The sequence below is a fragment of the Ovis aries genome, chromosome 4, assembly GCF_016772045.2.
Source record: "Ovis aries strain OAR_USU_Benz2616 breed Rambouillet chromosome 4, ARS-UI_Ramb_v3.0, whole genome shotgun sequence".
Taxonomy (NCBI): domain Eukaryota; kingdom Metazoa; phylum Chordata; class Mammalia; order Artiodactyla; family Bovidae; genus Ovis; species Ovis aries.
In genome coordinates this window covers 88,413,881-88,434,647 of record NC_056057.1, presented here as the reverse complement: position 1 = coordinate 88,434,647, position 20,767 = coordinate 88,413,881, and the positions used below count along the sequence as shown (strand labels likewise).

Genomic DNA, 20,767 nt, shown 5'->3' with positions numbered 1-20,767 from the left:
TTCACACTTTCCTACAAGGCAGGTTTAGTGGTGATGAACTCGCTAAGTCTGGGAAAGTCTTTATCTCGCCTTCATTGTTAAAGGACTGTTTTGCTGTGTATGGTATTCTTGGTTAGCAGTTTTTCTTTAGCATTTTGGATATATCTTACTACTCCCTCCAAACCTCCAGGGTTTCTGCTGAGAAATCTGATAATATTAGCCTTATTTTTTTATATGATGAGTCATTTTTCTCTTGCTGCTTTCAAAATCCTCTATCTTTAATTTTTAACATTTTGTAATTATAATATGTCTCCCTATAAGTCAGCCCAGCTTGGATCTTTTGGGCTTCATCAGTTTGTATGTCCACTTCCCCAAATTTGGAAAGTTTTCAGTCATTATTTCCTTAAACAAGTTTTCTGTCTGTTTTTGTCTCTGGGACTCTAATAATACATATCAGATTGGTTCACTTGAAGATGTACCACAAATATCATAGGCTTTCTTCAGTCTTTTTTGTTCTTTTCTTTTTTCATTCCTCTGACTAGATAATTTCAAATTATTTGTTTTCAAGTTCATTGCTTCACTCTTCTGCTTGATTAAGTCTGCTGTTGAAGCTACCCTTTAAACTTTTTGGTTATTGTATTCTTCAGCTCCAGATTAATAATTGGTTCCTTTTTATTGTTCTCTTTGTTGAACTTCTCATTTTTTCTTAAATTATTTTCCTGATTTCATTTAGTTATCTGTTTGGTTTTTTCCTCTCTCTCTTGTAGCTCACTGAAGTGCTTTAAAACAGTTTTTGAACTTTTTTAGGAATTTTATAGGTCTCCATTTCTTTGAAATTGGCTATGGGAGCTTTATTTTGTTCTTTTGTTTGGTGTCCTGTTTCTAGATTCCTCATATTTCTTGTAGTCTTGCATTATTGTTGTGCATTTGAAGAAACTGTCACTTCCTTCTTTCTCTCCAGACTGACTTTAGCAAGGGAAGTCCCTCACCAGTCCGCCCAGCCAGATATTTTAGGTAGTCTGGTTGGTCAGATCCATAGGTGGGCTGGTTGGTGGTCCTGCTTCCAGTTTCCATGGACAGGTCACATTATTTTTGAGAACTTCCTAAAAAGTAAATATTCTTTTCACCCATCTAAACAGCAGAGAGTTTTTAGGTCCTATCTAGTGGGACCTAATTTACACTGGAGGAACAGGAAATCGCTCTCTCTGAATGTGTGTTTTGGTTTTAGACTCTTGATTCATAAAAAAGTACTACAAGTAAAATGTAATTTTTTTAATGTGAAATAATTTTATGGTTATATATTTAAATAGTAAGCAAATTTTGTATTGATAAATATGAAATCTAATATAGTTAAAATATAAAATGACATTTTATTTCTAAAAATACATTAATTTAAAACATTTGAAAAATATGTAAAACAAAAATTCCTTGTATGTCTTACTTTATTCATAACTACTATGAATATTTTGGTGTATTTATTTCAATTCTTTTTCTCTATGACTAGAAATATTAAAATATTTGGTATCATATTCTACAATAATATTCTACAATTTCACTTTAATCACATTTTTACAGTATATGTTTCTAACAAGTAATCAAGTTTACATTATTTCTTTATTTGTTTACAGGCATTTGCCTGGTGGCCTGATTTATTGGCAGAGCATGCAGAGAAATTTTGGGCTTTATTCACAGTAGATATGGATACAGCGCTTGAAGCACAACCACAAGACTCCTGGGACAGTTTTCCTCTTTTCCAACTGCTTAATAATTTCCTCAGAAATGACGGTAAGCATTTGCGTTTCTTTTAGTGTGTTAAATGAGGAAGAGGAGAGAATGTTGTGTGTGTGAGTGCGTATATACAGAGTTCTAGCACTCGCTCAACAGCGATCGACCCAGGTAACATATTTGCTCATTCCCCAGGAATATCTGGCTGGGGTCCACGGGAGACCAGCAACACTCTTATATTGTTCCACTGGCCCCCAGAGTTGCTCTTATGCCTACCCTCCTGCCTTCAGGAGTACTGATAACACAGGGACCTTCTCATTGTACCTTGTGAATCAGAAATCTTCAAAGATCAATATTTCTAAAGTACCTGAGAATGCTAACATCCCTGAAATACATCCTAGAAACTTATTATTCTAGATGTCCTGCCATATCAAGGCTTCTGCTTATCCACAGTGTGCTAATGTTTACAGAACAGATTTGGTTCTACAGATGATAGTAATGTTACCCTGTGGTATGGCTTGCTCTCTCTCATTTAGAAATTAAAGAGAATATGAAGGTTCTCCACTGAGACATGCAGTAATAACTTGTATCATGATTCTTGTCCGTGGTCTTCCAGCAGATTGTATAGACACAGGTTTTCATCCGAATTTTTGGAGGTGTTTCTTAGCATATAGTTTCCTGTGGGCCTTTCCTATGATGATTTTCTTAGATGCAGACACAGAGAACAGACTTGTGGACACAGGAGGGCAAGGAGAGGGTGGGAAGAATTGAGAGAGTAGCATTGATATACCTACACACTAAGTGTAAAATAGATAGCTAGTGGGAAGCTGCTCTGTAGCACAAGGAGCTCAGCTTGGTGCTCTGTGATGACCTACAGGGGTAGGAGGGAGGCTCAACAGACAGGTTGTATATGTATACATATTATCTGATTCACTTTTCTGTACAGCAGAAACTAATAGGATGTTACAAAGCAATTATACTCCAATTAGAAATTTTAATTTTTTTTTTATTTCCCTTCAACTTAAGTTTGGTTTCTACTGACAGCCTTTGCTTCAACATTTGTAGTGGTCTTGGGGTCACTAATTCCCTATTCTAGAACATTCCTCTCACTATAAGGCAGGTTGAACTCTGTGTCCTCCTAACCTCTGGTTCTGGCTTATTCTGTTAGGTCAGTGGAATGTCCTTCTTTTGTTACATATGTTCTTTCTCTAGCCATTATTCCCAGTCATTTAACTCTTAGCGTTTTCATGCCCATTACCATTCTTATCAGCTTCCTCTCAAAAGACCTCACTCCATTTTTCAGTATTGCTCTGGAGTGTGGTGCCTAGTAGAACGCAGTGCCCACAACATGACTTGAGTAGCCCAGGCCTCAAGAAGAGCTGCCCGTCTTCTGCCTTGTCTTTCTGCAGCTCATGACTGCCCTCTCTTTCCCAGGAACTTAGTCACACTGGTGATACAGTTGCTGTCTTTGAAAACTCCAGATCTTTTTCCTTCTCTCTTTCCAGGATATCACTACTCTCTATTTCTAGGTTTAAACTTAAATCTTTTTTTGGACTTTTATCTTTTTTTTTAATTACTCTATTGATTTTGTTCATCACTCTAGTCCATCATTTCTTACCTTCCTTTGATTATTCATCCCTTTGAGTCTATGCTAAAACTACAGCTCTTTTATTGGGAAAAAACATCTACATAGATATGAAATTGTGTGTAATATTGGACTCCCCATGGACATCTGTATTTTGGATATCAGGGTAAGAACCTTTGTTTTAGTAACTGGGGCATCATGTGGTAGTAATTAATAACATGGGCTTTAGTGCCCAACAGATTCACATCTGTCTCTGCTAGTTGCTACCTGACCTTTGACAATTGCTTAATCTTGGTAAACTGTAAGTTCTTTATCTATAAAATAAAGAAATAATATTATGTACAGTGTCATTGGTGGTGAGGATTAAAGAAGGCAATAGCTCATGTATAATGAATGCTAAATAAATATTTTAGATATTAATCAGTTAAAATTTCAATCATGATTCCTTTAGCCATCTTATTCATTCTCTTATCCAATTTAATTTCCAAAAACGTCTTATTAATAAGTCAAAGAACTAAGCTACAATTCCTACTTCAGTTTCAGCAGCAATGTCTGCCCTTAGAAGTTGCTACCCCCACAGTTATCCAAATGTGAATCATTTATTCTGCAAATTGTCTTCAGCCAGTTTTTAAGTTCTAATTTAGTTCCCTCCTGCCAGCTAGCAGACTTCAAGTGACCTTCTTCTTTCCCAGCCTCTTATCATCATTTTTTTCTGCTAAGAAATGACAAGTCAGGCTTAATATTGTCTTATGATAAATATATAGCAAAAAACCTGCTGCCAAAAATGAATGTATTATACATTAAGTCCCTAAATGAAAATAAATAAGTATAGGATTAGTTCTAACATTGCTTTTTTCCGCTTGTGTGAAAATTCAAGAATCAACCATATTAAAATTTATTAGAGGGTTGTTTTAAGATGAAAGTACTTATTAATGCTCACAGTAAAGATGATTTAACTTATTCAATATATTGCAATTTATTTATAGAGAAAACAAAATATGTTGTAGATTTCTTAGAAATTTTCTTGGGGAACCTCTACTATAATACCAGTAAATTAACATCTTTTAAAATTTATTTTTGAGATCTCTTAACATGTCCAAAAACAAAACACTAAACAAGAGAAAAATTGATTTTTAAAAGAGAAATGTAATTTTTAACCAAATGTTTAATTCAAAAGAATGTCATATCCCTCTCCTGTTTAAACCATTTATGTAATATTGGCTACTATCAAATGCATAACATAGTGTGTTTTGTCATTTTTGTACATGTTACTTAATCACACAGAAGCACTTATTAATGATTTCTTTTGAGTGCTGTCCGTTTGGGGGGCAAGTCTAGATCTAGGTTTGATTTTGCAGTGATTAACATATTTTAGAAAGCATCAATTATTTCAGAGAAAAACAGCTCCTTTGTGTAGTCAGGTAGATAGAAAAGTTCCCCTGTGCCGTAATTTCCTTTTGGTATTGGGAAAACGATGTGGTCTGGAGAATTGAAATAGAACACAGGAACTTTCAACTCAAACTCACAAGTTATCATCCAAAGCCAAGACTGCTTAGTATTAATATCTCACATGACTGAAGCGACTTAGCAGCAGCAGCAACTGCTAAGACAAATTTTTTGCTTGTAATATAGTAATGAAGAATATTATAATAATGAAGATTATTATCAATAATTATGTGTTTGTTTTATTAAATTCCTGAAATGTTCAGATGGTCGTTCAGTGAATTCAGTTCAAATGTTAAATGTCAACCTAAAGCTGCCCCCAAATTGTCCTTTTGGAAAGCTTATGGGAAAACATAAAATTTCTACCCTTTTACCACCGCATCCCCAAAGAAAAATTCTTATATCACTGCCATGGTATGACAGTTTTTACCATATTGACCCAATTAGAGTTATAGTCCAAATTCTAATTAATTTCAACCTTAACTAGTCAGGGGTAAAATAGGAACAGATTGCTCTGAACTGTCCAGTCTTGTTAGGTGAGATAATCTGTTGAAGAGCAGTGCTTGCTGTTACCCCAGAGAAGGCAATGGCACCCCACTCCAGTACTCTTGCCTGGAAAATCCCATGGACGGAGGAGGCTGGTAGGCTGTGGTGCATGGGGTCGCTAAGAGTCAGACACGACTGAGTGACTTCACTTTCCCTTTTCACTTTCATGCATTGGAGAAAGAAATGGCAACCCACTCCAGCGTTCTTGCCTGGAGAATCCTAGGGATGGGGGAGCCTGGTAGGCTGCCGTCTATGGGGTTGCACAGAGTTGGACATGACTGAAGCAAATTAGCAGCAGCAGCAGCAGCAGCTGTTACCCCACACGTAGCATACCACTAATTATACAGAAATTTTAAATGGTTGTGATTTATTATTAATGATCTCACATACTTATGTCTGCTTTTCCAAAATAAAAATTACCAACATGCCTCTAACAGAGATATTAGTTAGAATTTGTGCTTTATTTGTGCTTGGAAGCTTTCTAGCTGAGTTGTCTTTGTTTTTTAATGAATAATTTAGCTATTCACACTGGATATTTACCATCTTTATTTTGTGAAAACATTTATGCTTTGATATTTAAAAATAAGTGTTTATCTTTAGGGGAGTGGAGAGGATCTTAGGCAAACATCTTCATTTTCTATCTAGGAGATGAGGTACCTGGGAGGTAAGGTACCTCAGCTAGGGCTTGCTGACAGGAAACCAGTACAGCAGTGAGTTGGAGCCTGACCACTTCATCTACAATAACAAATGCAATTCTGGGGACATTAGAAAATAAGATAATACTTTTAAAGATAGTAGATTCTTGAAGCTTTTGAAAGTGAAAGTGTTAGTCGCTCAGTCATGGCTGACTCTTCATGACCCCATGGACTATAGCCCACCAGGTTCCTCTGTCCATGGAATTCTCCAGGCAAGAATACCAGAGTAGGTTGCCATTTCCTTCTCCAGGGTATCTTCCTGACCCAGGGATTGAACCAGGGTGTCCTGCATCACAGGCACATTCTTTACCATCTGTGCCACCAGGGAAGCCCATTTAAACTTATAGTCCTGCCTAATAAAATGTTTATCAGCACCTTAAGTTATAGAAGTAGAAGTAGGTTGGTTAAAGCATGCAGAAAGGACCAGATAAAGTGTTGACTTAGCATGTACACTGTAAAACATCCATGACAAGAATTCCAGGGACTGAACAAATTAGAGGGGAAAGAGATTCAAGATAGCAAATTCAGTTGCTGTTTTAAGGAGGGGAAGCAAAGAATTGTGTCTGGGCTAGGTGTGTTTCCTTCCAGTTGTGCATGATTAGGGGAAGTCTTAGACTCGAGAATCCTTAGAGATGCAACGTGATTTTCCTCAAGGGAAGAGTACCAGCTGCACCACAATTTTAGCTACTGTCCCCAATCTCCTGCCCCTCACAGGCTCATCCACTGGCTCCCAGAGCAGAACTGATGAAGAAAACAAACTTGGGCTCCTTCATTTCTGTCCAAAAACGACTGAACTCCTGCTTGCCTCTCCACCCTGCCTCCATCCATCCTGATGCACTCTCCCCAACTAAAGCCTTAATTAGATGGATAATCACTTTAAATGGTATCTAAGGAAACAGTTTTGAAAAAGAGATGTATTAAAATTAGTGAAAATAAATGTTTTCATAATGAAGCAATTAGCATGATAGTTGAATGATCTTGAATGACTGTGAAGCTGGTACAAATAGACTCTACCCTTGTGTGCTATTTTCCACAATTGTCCTGTGGATAATAGGTAGGGCTAGTGACTGCCTCTGACAAATGAAAGCCATCTGCAAATAGCACAGATCATTCCTCTCAGGACTACCGAAAGGCAAACCCTTGGAGCTAGTCACCTTTTAATCTGTGGATATGCTAGCAAGTGGCAAATGACCATTCTACTGGGAACTGGTTCCCGGGTGAAAAATACCATGGCGCTTCTTCTTTAATTAACAGCCTTTTTCGCATTGCTAGCACATTAAAGCCATCCCAAAGAACACCCGTGCTTGTGTAATCAGTGTCACAGCATCTCTGCCTAAACGAATAATAAATGTTCAGGTTCTACACTAAGTGAAAACCTATTCTCCAAGACTTTCACCTTCATAAAGATGGGCTCATAAAAATCGAAAAAAGAAAAATTGGAATGTGGTCTCATGAGGATAAAAAGGCTAGTGTTAATAATTAACAAGGAGAGTGAAGTGGAGTCAAATTAGCCATAATAGAGCCCAGAGTGACTGGCAAAGTCACCTCTCATTATCAAAAAACTCATTAAGAAATGAAGAGGTGGAAATCCCGCTGGGTTATTCTCACACTTCGGCTGTATCAGAGATTATTTTTCAGATTTCTTTCAAATGAAGAACTGTTAGGTCACCATATTGTATATTAGGTTAATCTTCAAGCTTTGAAATATGGAGGGCTGGCACCTGCATGTCATTCTTCCTTCAGTGCTTAAATGAGCTGTATGTCTGAAATTCACAAGTTAGTGTTTACAGATAGATCTGTACATGCATCTACTAGGAACAGTTGAATGTAACTTCTAGATTATAGCAGGGCTGAGTGCCCACTTAGATTTATAACGCTCTTACAGACTATGAAATGACCACTAAAATGCATAAATGACTCCGATCCCAAAGTTGATTAAATTCAAAATTGTGTGTCACAACTTGTTTTACCCACCAGTGTAGTAAAAGGAAGATAAATTCAGTGACTCACTAGCTTTGTTTGTATTGAATTCTTCTCTAGAATCTTTACTCCATGTAGACATTAAATTTTACTCTATTTGTATATTTTCTTAGAAGTAACTGCCATACTCAACTGTTTCCATTATCAGGATTCTATTGAGGGACATAACCCAAAAGATCAGAAGGTTGCGTGTAACTGGAGTAAAATTCCAGACTTTCCCATCTGGCTTTAATACTGATCTCATGAAAGGCAGCATGAGAATTGCTAGACCACAAGACTTTCTGTTTATTTTTGCCTTAAGCCTTGCTGAATGCTCCCAGGTGGCTCTGTGGTAAAGAATCTGCCTGCCAATCAAGAGGCACCAGTTCAATCCCTGCGTCAGGAAGATCCCCTGAAGAAGGAGATGGCAACCCACTCCAGTATTCTTTTCTGGAAAATCCCTCGGATGGAGGAGCCTGGCAGGCTACAGTCCATGGGGTCCCAAAAGAGCTGGACATGACTAAGGACTAAAATAGAAGTTGCTGAATGATTATATTAGTTTGTTTTTCCCTAAGTTAATTCTTCAAGAAACAGGGTCTGGATGCCCATGATTTACCAACTCTTAGTCACCTTCAGTTCAGTTCAGTTTAGTTCAGTCGCTCAGTCGTGTCCGACTCTTCGCGACCCCATGAATTGCAGCACGCCAGGCCTCCCTGTCCATCACCATCTCCCAGAGTTCACTCAGACTCACGTCCATCGAGTCCATGATGCCATCCAGCCATCTGTCGTCCCCTTCTCCTCCTGCCCCCAATCCCTCCCAGCATCAGAGTCTTTTCCAATGAGTCAGCTCTTCACATGAGGTGGCCAAAGGACTGGAGCTTCAGCTTTAGCATCATTCCTTCCAAAGAAATCCCAGGGCTGATCTCCTTCAGAATGGACTGGTTGGATCTCCTTGCAGTCCAAGGGACTCTCAAGAGTCTTCTCCAACACCACAGTTCAAAAGCATCAATTCTTCGGTGCTCAGCCTTCTTCACAGTCCAACTCTCACATCCATACTTGACCACAGGAAAAACCATAGCCTTGACTAGACGGACCTTAGTCGGCAAAGTAATGTCTCTGCTTTTGAATATACTATCTAGATTGGTCATAACTTTTCTTCCAAGGAGTAAGCGTCTTTTAATTTCATGGCTGCAATCACCATCTGCAGTGATTTTGGAGCCCAAAAAGATAAAGTCTGACACTGTTTCCACTGTTTCCCCATCTATTTCCCATGAAGTAATGGGACTGGATGCCATTACTGATACATAAAAACAATCCCTACCCTTGAAAAGGATATAATCTAGTGGAGATGGGCATATACTACTATGCCCATCCATGGGCACTACTATGGGCACTGCTAACTATAATGCAACAGATTATAAAGCTGCAATTCAATTATATGTACTACGTGCTGTGACATTTTTAATTATAGTTTTAAACTTGGATTTGTTGCTCCCCAAATTATAAACTTTATAACATAAATGCTCTCACTCCTTCTAACCTCCTATCTTGAGGGAATAGAAACTTTTTAACAAGTGCTCTGGCCTACTCTGGTGGGCTAGTGGCTAAGACTCTGCACTCCTAATACAGAGGACCCAGGTTTCATCCCTGGTCAGGGAACTAGAGCCCATGTGCTGTAACTAAAAGATACTGCCTGCCGCGACTAAGACCTGGTGCAGCCAAATAGACAAATAATATTTTTTTAAAGTGCACTGAGAGGAAAGGGAGGGTTGGGTGTGGTTTTAGGAGGTTCTCATTCCAATATAGTATAAATTAAATATTACCAAACCATATAAAATTGCTGATCATGTTTTTAGTTAATGGAGAATAAAACCTGAAGAGTTTTCTATTTTACTTAAACTTCAGTGGGATGCTCTCAGAGTTTCCTTTAGGGGTTGGATTTTTTTTGATACTTATTCAGTAAACACATATTTACTGAGTGGCTACTTAATGTCCCAGACTCTTGGTGGGTACTGTTCCTATATCTGAGTGGGGAGTATGTTTGATTTGCTTTTGTGTGTGTGTTTTCTTTTTACATAATGCTGTTTTAGGCTACAGTCCTCCTGAACTTCATATTCATACTTCTGTGATGGGGATCCCATTATATGCATCTGTCAACAGGGAGAAAGTGAAAGTGAAAGTTGCTTAGTCGAGTCCGACTCTTTGCGACCCCTTGGAATTCCATGGACTCCATGGAATTCTCCAGGCCAGCATACTGGAGTCGGTAGCCTTTCTCCTCTCCCTAAAGAAGATACATGAACCCTAAACACAATACACAAACTCTTTTATCTGCTTATTCTTAATTTTTCCAGTGATTATTGTCTTAGTAATTGTTACTAAATGGATCAAGTTTAAATTCTCTGTTGAAATCTGACTGTTAAAAGCCTCTGACAAGTACTTTTATAAATGTAAGACTCTTTGGGGTATGTAAATAATCAACAATAATTTATTATTGGGATTAATTCATTAATGATCAAAATAATTGGGCACATCTGCACCCCAGTTTACCTTTTATTTAAGCCTTTTACTTTTTTTGCCATTTCTAATTGTACCATTGGGCTTGATGTCATTGATGCTTCCCTATTTTTGACAAGGTGGTATTTGGAAAACATGGAATCTTTTGGAAAAAAAATACTTTTATCAACAAAGTAGATGCTGGTCCTCCACTTACGTTCTCATAACCACTATGTGAGAATCCTTCTGAGCAGTTCTTTCTACTTCCACACCTCTGGTATAAGGTCACAACATTCTTGAATGATGCCATGTTGAGAACCTGCCTCTTCCAATGAGCTGTGGCAGTGGATGCCTTGTAAACGCTTGATTTGGACAGGTGGCAGTCCCAAATCCTAACCCATCCTTATTACACCATATGGGGAAGATAGAAGCACTCATTCTAATGCCTGGGGCTATGTATTAAGAGGGCTTTTGACAGTGTCTGATAGGAGTGGGATGCAAACTGGCATATGGGCAACTGAGAAAAGGAGCATACATTTACATACACAAGTATAGTGTCGTCTGTATCCAAGGAGTCCTGCTTTTTGAAACCGAGTCCTCTCTCTATCTTTACCTTTCTACGTGTATTTTCTCTTCATTTCTTCTCATTTTTCCTCTTCCTTTCTCTCCTCCATCTCATCCCTCCCTTCATCCTTCCTTGCCTTTTACTAAAGAAGTAGTATTACCAGTTGCCAATTTTCTAAAACTTTGGAACTTAGGTTTATAATTTGATATTTTTAATAAAATAAGAAAGCTCTGCTAAAACATGAGCAAACTTTGGGCCAGAATTCAACACTTGTGACTGTACTTAGGAAATAAGGGAAATCTCCATTTTCTCCTAATTCTGCAGGATGTAATAGTCTGCTGTCAAATCATAACTGAACAGAAGGAATACTCCCTTTGGTACATTCACTAAAATAAGAGACATAGAATTCCCTGGAGATCCAGTGGTTAGGATTCCAGGCTTCCATTGCTGGGACCCTGGGTTTGGTCACTGGTCAGGCAATTAAGATCCCACAAGCGTGCCCAAAGGAGTAATAATAATGAAAGGAGAGACACAAAATTGGCACTTATATCCAGTAGAGGAGCTTGCCCAGGAGGTTTAGTGGTAAAGAATCTACCTGCCAAGCAGGAGATAACATGTTCGATCCCTGAGTCGAGAATATCCCCTGGCGACGGAAATGGCAACCCACTCCAGTATTCTTGCCTGGAGAATCCTATAGACAGAGGAGCCTGATGAGCTACAGTCCATGAAGTCACTTCAGTCGTGCCCTACTCTTTGTGACTGTATGGACTGTCACCCGCCAAGCTCCTCTGTTCATGAGATTCTCCAGGCAAGAATACTGGAGTGGCTTGCCATGGCCTCCTCCAGGGGATCTTCCCGACCCAGGGGTCGAACCTGTGTCTCCTCTAGCTACTGTATTGCCCGTGAATTCTCTGCTACTGAGCCACCAGGGGAAGCCCAGGCTCCAGTCTATGGGGTCACAAAGAGCTGGACACAACTTAGTGACTAAACAACGACTATCCAGTAGAATTCTTAGCGGTCTAATATTGAGCATGCTGGTCCAAAAATAGGATTTCTCATAAAAGTATTTAGTGCTGCATATTTTACACAAAATATGAAAAGATACACAGGCCTTGATACATTCTTATACAGAATAATAATGTAGTAACTATATAGTAATCTTCATAGAGTATTCAAGTCATTCATTCAACAAAGATTTGAACGCTTGCTCTGAGACAGGGATTTTGTTGAGTACTAAGAATACAGACAAGGTCCCTTCTTCATGGACCTTGCACCCTTATAGGAAGAAAGATGAGTCATCAAGTACAGAAGTATAGCATGGACCACAGTAGAAGCCTGTGCAGGGTGAAGAAGAAACAGAGGAAACCAGTAATTTGGCAAAAGGACAACAGAATGAGGCATCTCAAGAGAGGCTTAGATGGGAAAGTGTCTACTTGAACTAAATCATCAGAATCACTATGGCTGGACCACAGGAAGTAAGGGAATCAGGTAACCAAAATTAGCCAAAGAGGTCATATTAAGATACCTCATAGATGGCTTTCATTTCATACTAAGGCTTTTGAAGTTTGTGTTGAGGATCCATTTAAAAATTATAATCTTTAAGAGATACATTCTTTGTTTCATATTTTAGCACACCCCTCTGCTTGAGATTTTAAGAAGATGAATGGGCAGAAGGAAAATTAGGTGCCTAAGACCAGTTAGGAAATTATTGCTTTAGCCAAGACGGGAGATGAGAGGACTGGACCTAGGACAACAGCAGTGTTGATGAACAGAAGGATGAGATGGGCTAGAAAGATAGTAAGGATATTAATTATGCAGGTTCTCACTCCTAATTGGAGGTAGGAACTGAAGGAAAGACCTCTGGTACAACTTCCAGGTTGCTGGTATATTGATCAGGTGGGATGATCTCTGTTTTTATTCCTGGGATTGGAATAAGAGAAGAGAAGTAGGCTTGTTTAACAAGATAATGAATCCAGTGCTTATCAAGTATATCAAAAAAAAAAGAGAGAGCTCTTACTAGAAATAATCTGAGTCAACTGCTACTTAATCTTAGAATCATTATAACATGTAATAATATAATAATCGTGTGTGATTCTCCTTATGTGCTTCATTTTAACAAACTAAGCATGACTTAATAGCCAACATATCTAATCTCTAAATGTGCAATAAAGTAGCATTTGAATTAATGAGGTAAAGTGCTCATTTGTAGATGTAAAATTTGTTTCATAAAAGAGAGCTCTTGCCAGAAATACATTTGAGTCAACTGCTACTTAATCTTGGAATCGTTGTAACATTTAATAGTAACTGAGCTATGATTTTCCTTATGTGCATTTTCATCTTAACAAAGTATGACTGAATAGCCAACTTACCTAATCTCTAAATGTGTAGTAAAGTAGCATTTGAACTGACGAGGTAGACTGCTCATTTGCAGGTGAAATGATTTGTTAACATTAGGCAGTATTTTGGCTTTGCTATAGTTCAAAATAATGATGATATTAAATAGTACCTATCAAGATGCAACTGCTGAAGAAGTAATCGGCTACCCACTCCAATATTCTTGGGCCTTCCTTGTGTCTCAGCTGGTAAAGAAACCACCTGCAATGTGGGAGACCTAGGTTAGATCCCTGGCTTGAGAAGATCCCCTGGAGAAGGGAATGGCTACCCACTCCAGTATTCTGACCTAGAGAATTCCATAGACTGTATAGTCCATGGAGTGGCAAAGAGTCGGACACGACTGAGCGACTTTCACTTTCATCAAGATGCAAAGCCTAAGGTTCTTTATACTTTTTATTCAGAGGCCATATAAATGGCTCTGAAGGCTTAGGCACACAGTCTAGCTGTACAGCCATGTAAAATTGTCCATGAAATTGTCCTTTCAATGTGTATTATAAGCTCATTGAATATTTTCACAGTGTTAGTTCACTTTTATTTATTGAAATATAGTTGGTATAAAATATTATATATTACAGATGTACAGGGCTTCCCAGGTGGTGCTAGCGGTAAAGAATGCGCCTGCCAGTGCAGGAGATGCAAGACACACAGGTTTGATCCCTGGGTCAGGAAGATCCCCTGGAGTAGAAAATGGCAACCCACTCCAGTATTCTTGCTTGGAAAAATTCCATGGACAGAGGAGTCTGGCAGGCTGGTCCATGGGGTCACAAAGAGTCAGACGTAACTGAGTGACTGAATACGTACACATATACATAGGTGTACCGTGTAGTGATTGGGAATTTTTAAATGTTACACTCCATTTATCTTTGCTGTGAAACGTGGGCTATATTTCCTGTGTTTTGCAAGGTATCTCTGGAGCGTACCCTTTTATTTTTTATTGGAGGGTAATTGCTTTACAATGTTGTATTGTTTTCTACCGTGCAATAGCAGGAAACAGCCATAAGTGTACACATGTCCTTTCCCTCCTAAGCCTCCCTCCCAGCCCCCCATCCTACCCCTCTAGGTCACCACAGAGCATCAGGCTGAGCTCCCCTTGCTAAACAACAACTCCTACTAGCTATCTGTTTTATACATTGTATGTTTCAATGCCACGCTCTCCTCTTCCCACACTGTGCACAAGTCTGTTCTCTGCATCAGTGTCTTTGTTCCCCTGGAGCTTATTTTATACCTGGTAGTTTATACCTCTTCCCTGGAAAAGGACATGGCACCCCACTCTAGTATTCTTGCCTGGAGAATCCCACGGACAGAGGAGCCTGGTGGACTGCAGTCCATAGGGTCGCAAAGAGTCAGACACGACTGAAGCGACTTAGCATGCACACACCCCTTAGTCCTCTTCCCCCTTCCTACTGGTAACTACTATTTTGTCCTCTATATCTGTGAGTCTGTGTCTTTTTTATTTACTAGATAAGTACACTTTTAATGATATCATATACTGTTTGTCTTTCTCTGACTTATTTCACTTAGCATAGTGCCTTCCAAGTCCATCAGTGTTGCTGCTGTTGGCGAAATTTCTTTTTGAATGGCTGAGTAGTATTCCATTGTCTATATATGGGCACTTGTTGATAGACACTTCTTTCTCCATTCATTTGTCGATAGACACCTAGGTTGCTTCCATATCTTAACAATTGTAAGTAATGCTGCTATGAACATTGGGGTGCATATATCCTTGCAAATTAGTGTTCTTGTTTTTTTCAGACATATACACAGGAGTAGAATTGCTGAAAGGCCACAAAGAGCCAAAACAATCTTGAGAAAGAAGAACAGAGGTGGATAAATCATGTTTCCCAATTTAGTTCACTTTTCAATTCATTGAATATAATGGTTTTGCTAACCTTTTCACTTTTTCATGTTGTAACAGTTTTCAAAAATTCTAACTCCGAATACATGTAAGTCATCTAAGATATGGTGTAGTGTGTTTGTCATTTGCAGGGTTTTTTTTTTTCTTTTTTTAACCCAGAAGAGTTTACGACATTTCTAGATCTTAAAATATGCTAATATGATGATAGTAAGTTGAACAGATATGTAAATGAATAGAGAGCATGATAATAGTTTATGGTAACTAAAATTGAGAAAAAATAGTATTAGCTTCCCAGGTGGTTCAGTGGTAAAGAATCCACCTGCCAATGCAGGAGATGCAGGTTTGATCCCTGGGTTGGGAAGACTCTTTGGGGAAGGAAATGGCAACCCACTTCAGTATTCTTGCCTGGTAAAAATCCTATGGACAGAGGAGCCTAGCAGGCTACTGTCCATGGGGTCACGAAAGAATTGGACACAACTTGGTGACTAAACAGCAAGTATTATAATCTGAAAGTTAAGAAGGGGTTCTGATATCAAATCCTTGTTGTACTGTCTAATGACTAAGTGACTTGGCCAAGTGTCCTAAATGATTTGTGCCTCAGTCTCCTATATTGATTGAAAAAAATAATAATAATAACACTTCCCTCACAGAGCATTTGTGATGATTAAATGAGAGAATACCTAGAAAGGAACTTAACATAGTACTGACAGTTCAGAAATGCTAATGATAACGAAGAGAAGAAGGTGGAGGAGGAGCATAAGGAGATTTCTGAAGTAGAGATCCAATAAATTCAGGTTAGCGTATATACTTTTAAATTTTCTTACTGCAGTGATTTATTGAGTAAGCATCCTTACTTATGTGTTCCTAGTCGTTCGGTCATGTCTGACTCTTTGTGACCCCATGCACTGTAGCCCACCGGGCTCCTCTGTCCATGTGGATTCTCCAGGTAAGAATACTGGATTGGGTTGCTATGCCCCCCTCCAGTGGATCTTCCCAATCCAGGGATCGAACCCAGATCTCCCACATTGCAGGCCGATTCTTTACTGTCTGAACCACCAGGGAAGCCATTTGGTAAAAGGAATTGAATTATATGATCTATAGTACCTTCTACCTTTCTAGGAATAAATAAAGCTCCTTTCAGTGTGTTAATAAAAACATCATTAAGATAACATGAGTCTCCTCCATAAGATATTTATGATTATCATTCTCACTTTAGTGGGAAATCTTTTATCATATAGATAAGCCAGTAAAGATTATTACACCTGAAAAAAAAATGCTAAACTATGTCAATTAGAGATTCAGAAAAACCACAGTGTTGTGTTTCCTTCTGTACTTGGGAATAACTTCCTGGTCCTTGTTCGTGTGTCTGTAGTTTTCAGCCTCTGACCAATTTTAGAATCACTAAATTAAAGAGATTGTGAGCGTTTTCTTATTAGTGCTGCCATGGTAAACATCACATACTTTGCCCAAGTTTTAAAACACTGTTTAGGTTTTGATCTATACTTGTTATATAGATCTCCATGGTGGCACAGATGGTAAAGCATCTGCTTACAATGCGGGAGACCCAGGTTCGATCCCTGGGTCTGGAAGATCCCCTGAAGAAGGAAATGGCACCCCACTCCAGTACTCTTGCCTGGAAAATCCTATGGATGGAGGAGCATGGTAGGCTACAGTCCATGGGGTTGCAAAGAGTTGGGCACAACTGAGCGACTTCACTTTAGGTTTTTGAAGAAGTATTTTTGCCCTGAGAGAGATTATGAGGAATTTGGTGTATTTAGCTGAATATTTTGTCAAGATAATACTGTTGGATTGGTTAAAATGTTTATTCTGGTTTTTCCATAAGATGTTACAGAAAAAAAACAAACAACCTTTTTGGCCAAGCCAATAGTAATATGTTCTAGTAATTGGATTAGTAACTATAAGCATATACAGCTGTTCAAATTCGTATAAACAAAAGTATTGAGATAGTCGGCATTTAACACTGTGTAAGTTTACGGTGTGCAATGCAGTAATTTGATATACTTTTGTATTGATGTGATTAATGCATCAAGGTTAGTCGTCACATCCTTCACCTCACATGGCTACAGTTTTTCGAGCAGGGGGCTTGGTAAGAACATTTGAGATCTACTCTCTCGGCAACTTTAAGTATATAGCACAGTATTGTAAACCACATTCATCCTGCTGGGAAAGAAAAGGAATGGGATGACTGATAAGCCTTCTCCGCATCTCCTCCTACCTCTGCCACCACCAACAGCATCAGCTTTTCATCTGGTCTGTAGTAGAAAAGGACTGAGTATTCACTTTCTTCTCTGCTTCCACCCTTTGGCACCTACTCCCGCTCCACACAGCAGCCAGAGAGACGATATCATGTCACTCCTCTCTTAATAAAAATAAGAATGCATCCCGCTCCCCAGTAAAATTCGTCCTTTTCACAGAGTCCTACCATTGAGACATTACCTGGGAGTATTCTTCCCCCTCCCTCACTCTGCTGCTGCCATATCAGCTTTTTTGTTTTACTAGAAGCACCCCCAACTCATTCCTTCCCAGAAACTTTCCCTCTAAATCTTCCATGCAAGGCTCCCCTATCATTTAGGCTCAGCTCAAATGCCATCTCTTAAGAAATACCTTTGGTAACCACAGAGTACTTTTTTAAATGAATACATTTTCACTTTGAAGGTTATTTAAAGAAATCATAACTGAGTTTAGGATGTCCCCTTGAGAAATATGTGCTAGCATCTGAAAAATGACAAATTCTTTGTTGACAATTGCTTAGCATTACTTAGTATTTTCCTACAGAATTTCTCTTCTTTCATGGTGCAACTTGGGCACACACTGTGTTCGTTCCAGCTACCACAACAGAATACCTCACACTGGGTGGCTAATAAGTCACAGAAATTTCTTCCTTACCGTTCTGGAGGCTGGGAAGTCTGACATCAAAGCACCAGCAGATTCAGTGTCTAGGGAGGGCTAGATTTCCTGGTTCACCGCCAACCATCTTCTCACTGTAACTTTACATGGTGCAAGGGTCCAGGGATTGTCTTTAGGGTCTCTAAGAAGGGTCCTGATCCTGTTGTTGAGGGTTCTGCCCTAGACCTAATCACTTCCCAAAGACTCCATCTCCTAAGACCATCATATTAATGTGCTTACTGTCCTCAGTCACTCAGTTCTGTCCAACTCTTTGCAACCCCAAGGATTGTAGCCCACAAAATCCCATGGACAGAGGAGCGCTGCTGCTACGTCATTTGAGTGGGACACAACTGAAATAACTTAGCAGCAGCGCTCCTCTGTCCATGGGATTTTCCAGGCAAGACTACTGGAGTGGGTTGCCATCTCCTTCTCCAGGGGATTTTCCAGACCCAGGGATTGAACCCACGTCTCCTGTGTCTCCTGCTTTGTGGGCGGATTTTTTACATGCTGAGCCACTGGGGAATGGGAGTTAGGATTTCAACATATGAATTTTGGACATGGACATTCCATCCACAGCACTGGCTATTCTAATACAGTTATGACCTGTGCATAGAAAGCAGCCATCTCTTCTCTTAGTGGAGGTAAAGTGCATCTTGTCCAGCAGTCCTGTCCTAGTAGTATCAACTCTTAGACTCCTGCAATGACGTTAGGTAGGATGTTTGTTCTATTACTACATCACAATTCACTGAAGATTAATGGGCAACTAAAAAATGCATGTGATACGCTGACTTTTTTTACATACACTCATGGAGAAGTGAGTGATTAAGAAAAATTTCACAAATAATTAAAAAGTTCATAAAGTGGAATAGACATTCCCAAGGCCACAGTCACCCTCCTGGTGAGTTAAACTAGTATATCTCTTAGAAGCAAGCAGACTTATCTTTTAGAATTGAATAGGTTTAGTTCTGTGCTACACAGCATACCACAGGGATTATGTATGCATGCCAAATCTTTTCAATTGTGTCTGACTCCTGCCACGTCATAGACTCTCATTCGCCAGACTCTTCTGTCCGTGGGACTCTCCAGGCAAGAATGTGTGCTAACTGCACAGTCACGTCTGACTTTGCCACCTCATGGACTGGAGCCCACCAGGCTCCTCAGTCCATGGAATTCCCCAGGCAAGAGTACTGGAGTGTGTTGCCATTTCCTTCTCCAGGAGATCTTCCTGACTGAGGGATCAAACCTAAGCCTTCTGCATTTCAGGCAGATTCTTTACCATCTAAGCTACAGGGAAGTCCCAAGAATTGGGACTTACCCAGTATTCCCAGGCAAGAATACTGAAGTGGATTGCCATGCCCTCCTGGATCTTCCTGACTCAGGGATCTAATCCACATCGCTTATGTCTCGTGGACTGGCAGGCGGATTCTTTACCACTAGCGCCACCTGGGAAGCCCACGAGGATTATAACTGGTTAATTGCCATATTTACATGTGTCAAGATCTTTAGGGCACTCCACAGTTCGTTTGAATCTCCAACAAGTGGCCAAATGCCTCGTGAGCTAAACCTTTTAGAAAATAAAACCATACCACGTGCCAGGAAGATTTTATAGAGATACATTTATGGTTTTGACAGCCATATGGAGAAGGTGACTATATTTCTTGGTTAGTTTTCATTGTGTGATATCCAGTATGAGGAACAAAGCCCGTTGTTCTCTGTATTTTATTGATTCTATGTGATACTCTTTCCATAAAAGTTTTTCATCCATATTTTCCAGATGCCTGCTATAAGCCCTCTGACAAACTCTGTTTCTGCTTGACTATTTCAGCACTTTTATGTAACGGAAAATTTCATAAACACTTGCAAGAAATCTTTGTGCCCTTGGTTGTCCGCTACGTGGATCTCATGGAGTCCTCCATCGCTCAGTCAATTCACAGAGGTTTTGAGCAAGAGACATGGCAGCCTGTCAAGTAGGTATCTTGCAACAGTATCCACAGAGCCCCTGTCTCTTCTATCCTGCCCTTATGACTTTACACATGGCCATCTGTAGTTATTGCTTATGGTGGTCCCTTCCCACGTTGTTTGTTTCTTTACAGGAATATCGCCAACAGTCTTCCCAATGTAGCTCTTCCAAAAGTTCCAAGTCTGCCTCTTAATCTTCCACAGATTCCTAGCTTTTCTACTCCTTCGTGGATGGCTTCTTTATATGAGTCCACGTGTGTATCCCTCACTTCTTTCCTGGTGGTGTGTTAGCTGGTGCATGGCCTGGGCTGTGTTCTGTGCAAACGTGTTTAGATTGCATGGCATTTACCATCATTGGTGGAGGAATACTATGTTTTGGTTTTATTTGTTTGAGTTTTTGAAGCTATTAAGCTAAGCTTAGCATATCAATGATACATAATATAGATTTTTTTTTTTTAAGTACTCCCAGCTTTGATGTTCATATGTGATCTGTGGGGCAGGGTCATTTTGTGCCCTAGGTTGTGACTCTAGTCTAAGTGATATAACCGGAGTTTTCTGTACTCAGGCAAGCAGTGTGGTTAGTGCTGTGTATGTCCAGGATCCTTTGTTGACTCCAGTTGTGTGATTTATCTTGTCTATGTAGAAAAACCTTTGTAAGAATA

The 20,767-nt window shown here is 39.4% G+C and overlaps 1 protein-coding gene across 11 annotated transcripts in view; it reads left to right on the top strand.

Moving 5' to 3' along the window:
• Positions 1–20,767, top strand: part of CADPS2 (calcium dependent secretion activator 2) — a 574,734-nt gene that overhangs the window by 481,346 nt on the left and 72,621 nt on the right. For 7 of the 11 annotated variants that reach the window (XM_060414820.1, XM_060414821.1, XM_012177054.4 and 4 more), the window contains 2 exons: positions 1,608–1,764; positions 19,972–20,113. In XM_060414820.1, the coding sequence (XP_060270803.1) occupies positions 1,608–1,764; positions 19,972–20,113 (299 nt within the window). Of the gene's footprint in view, positions 1–1,607; positions 1,765–19,971; positions 20,114–20,239; positions 20,360–20,767 lie in introns of all 11 variants that reach the window. The other 4 variants (XM_060414823.1, XM_060414818.1, XM_060414817.1 and 1 more) reach the window with 1 other exon arrangement.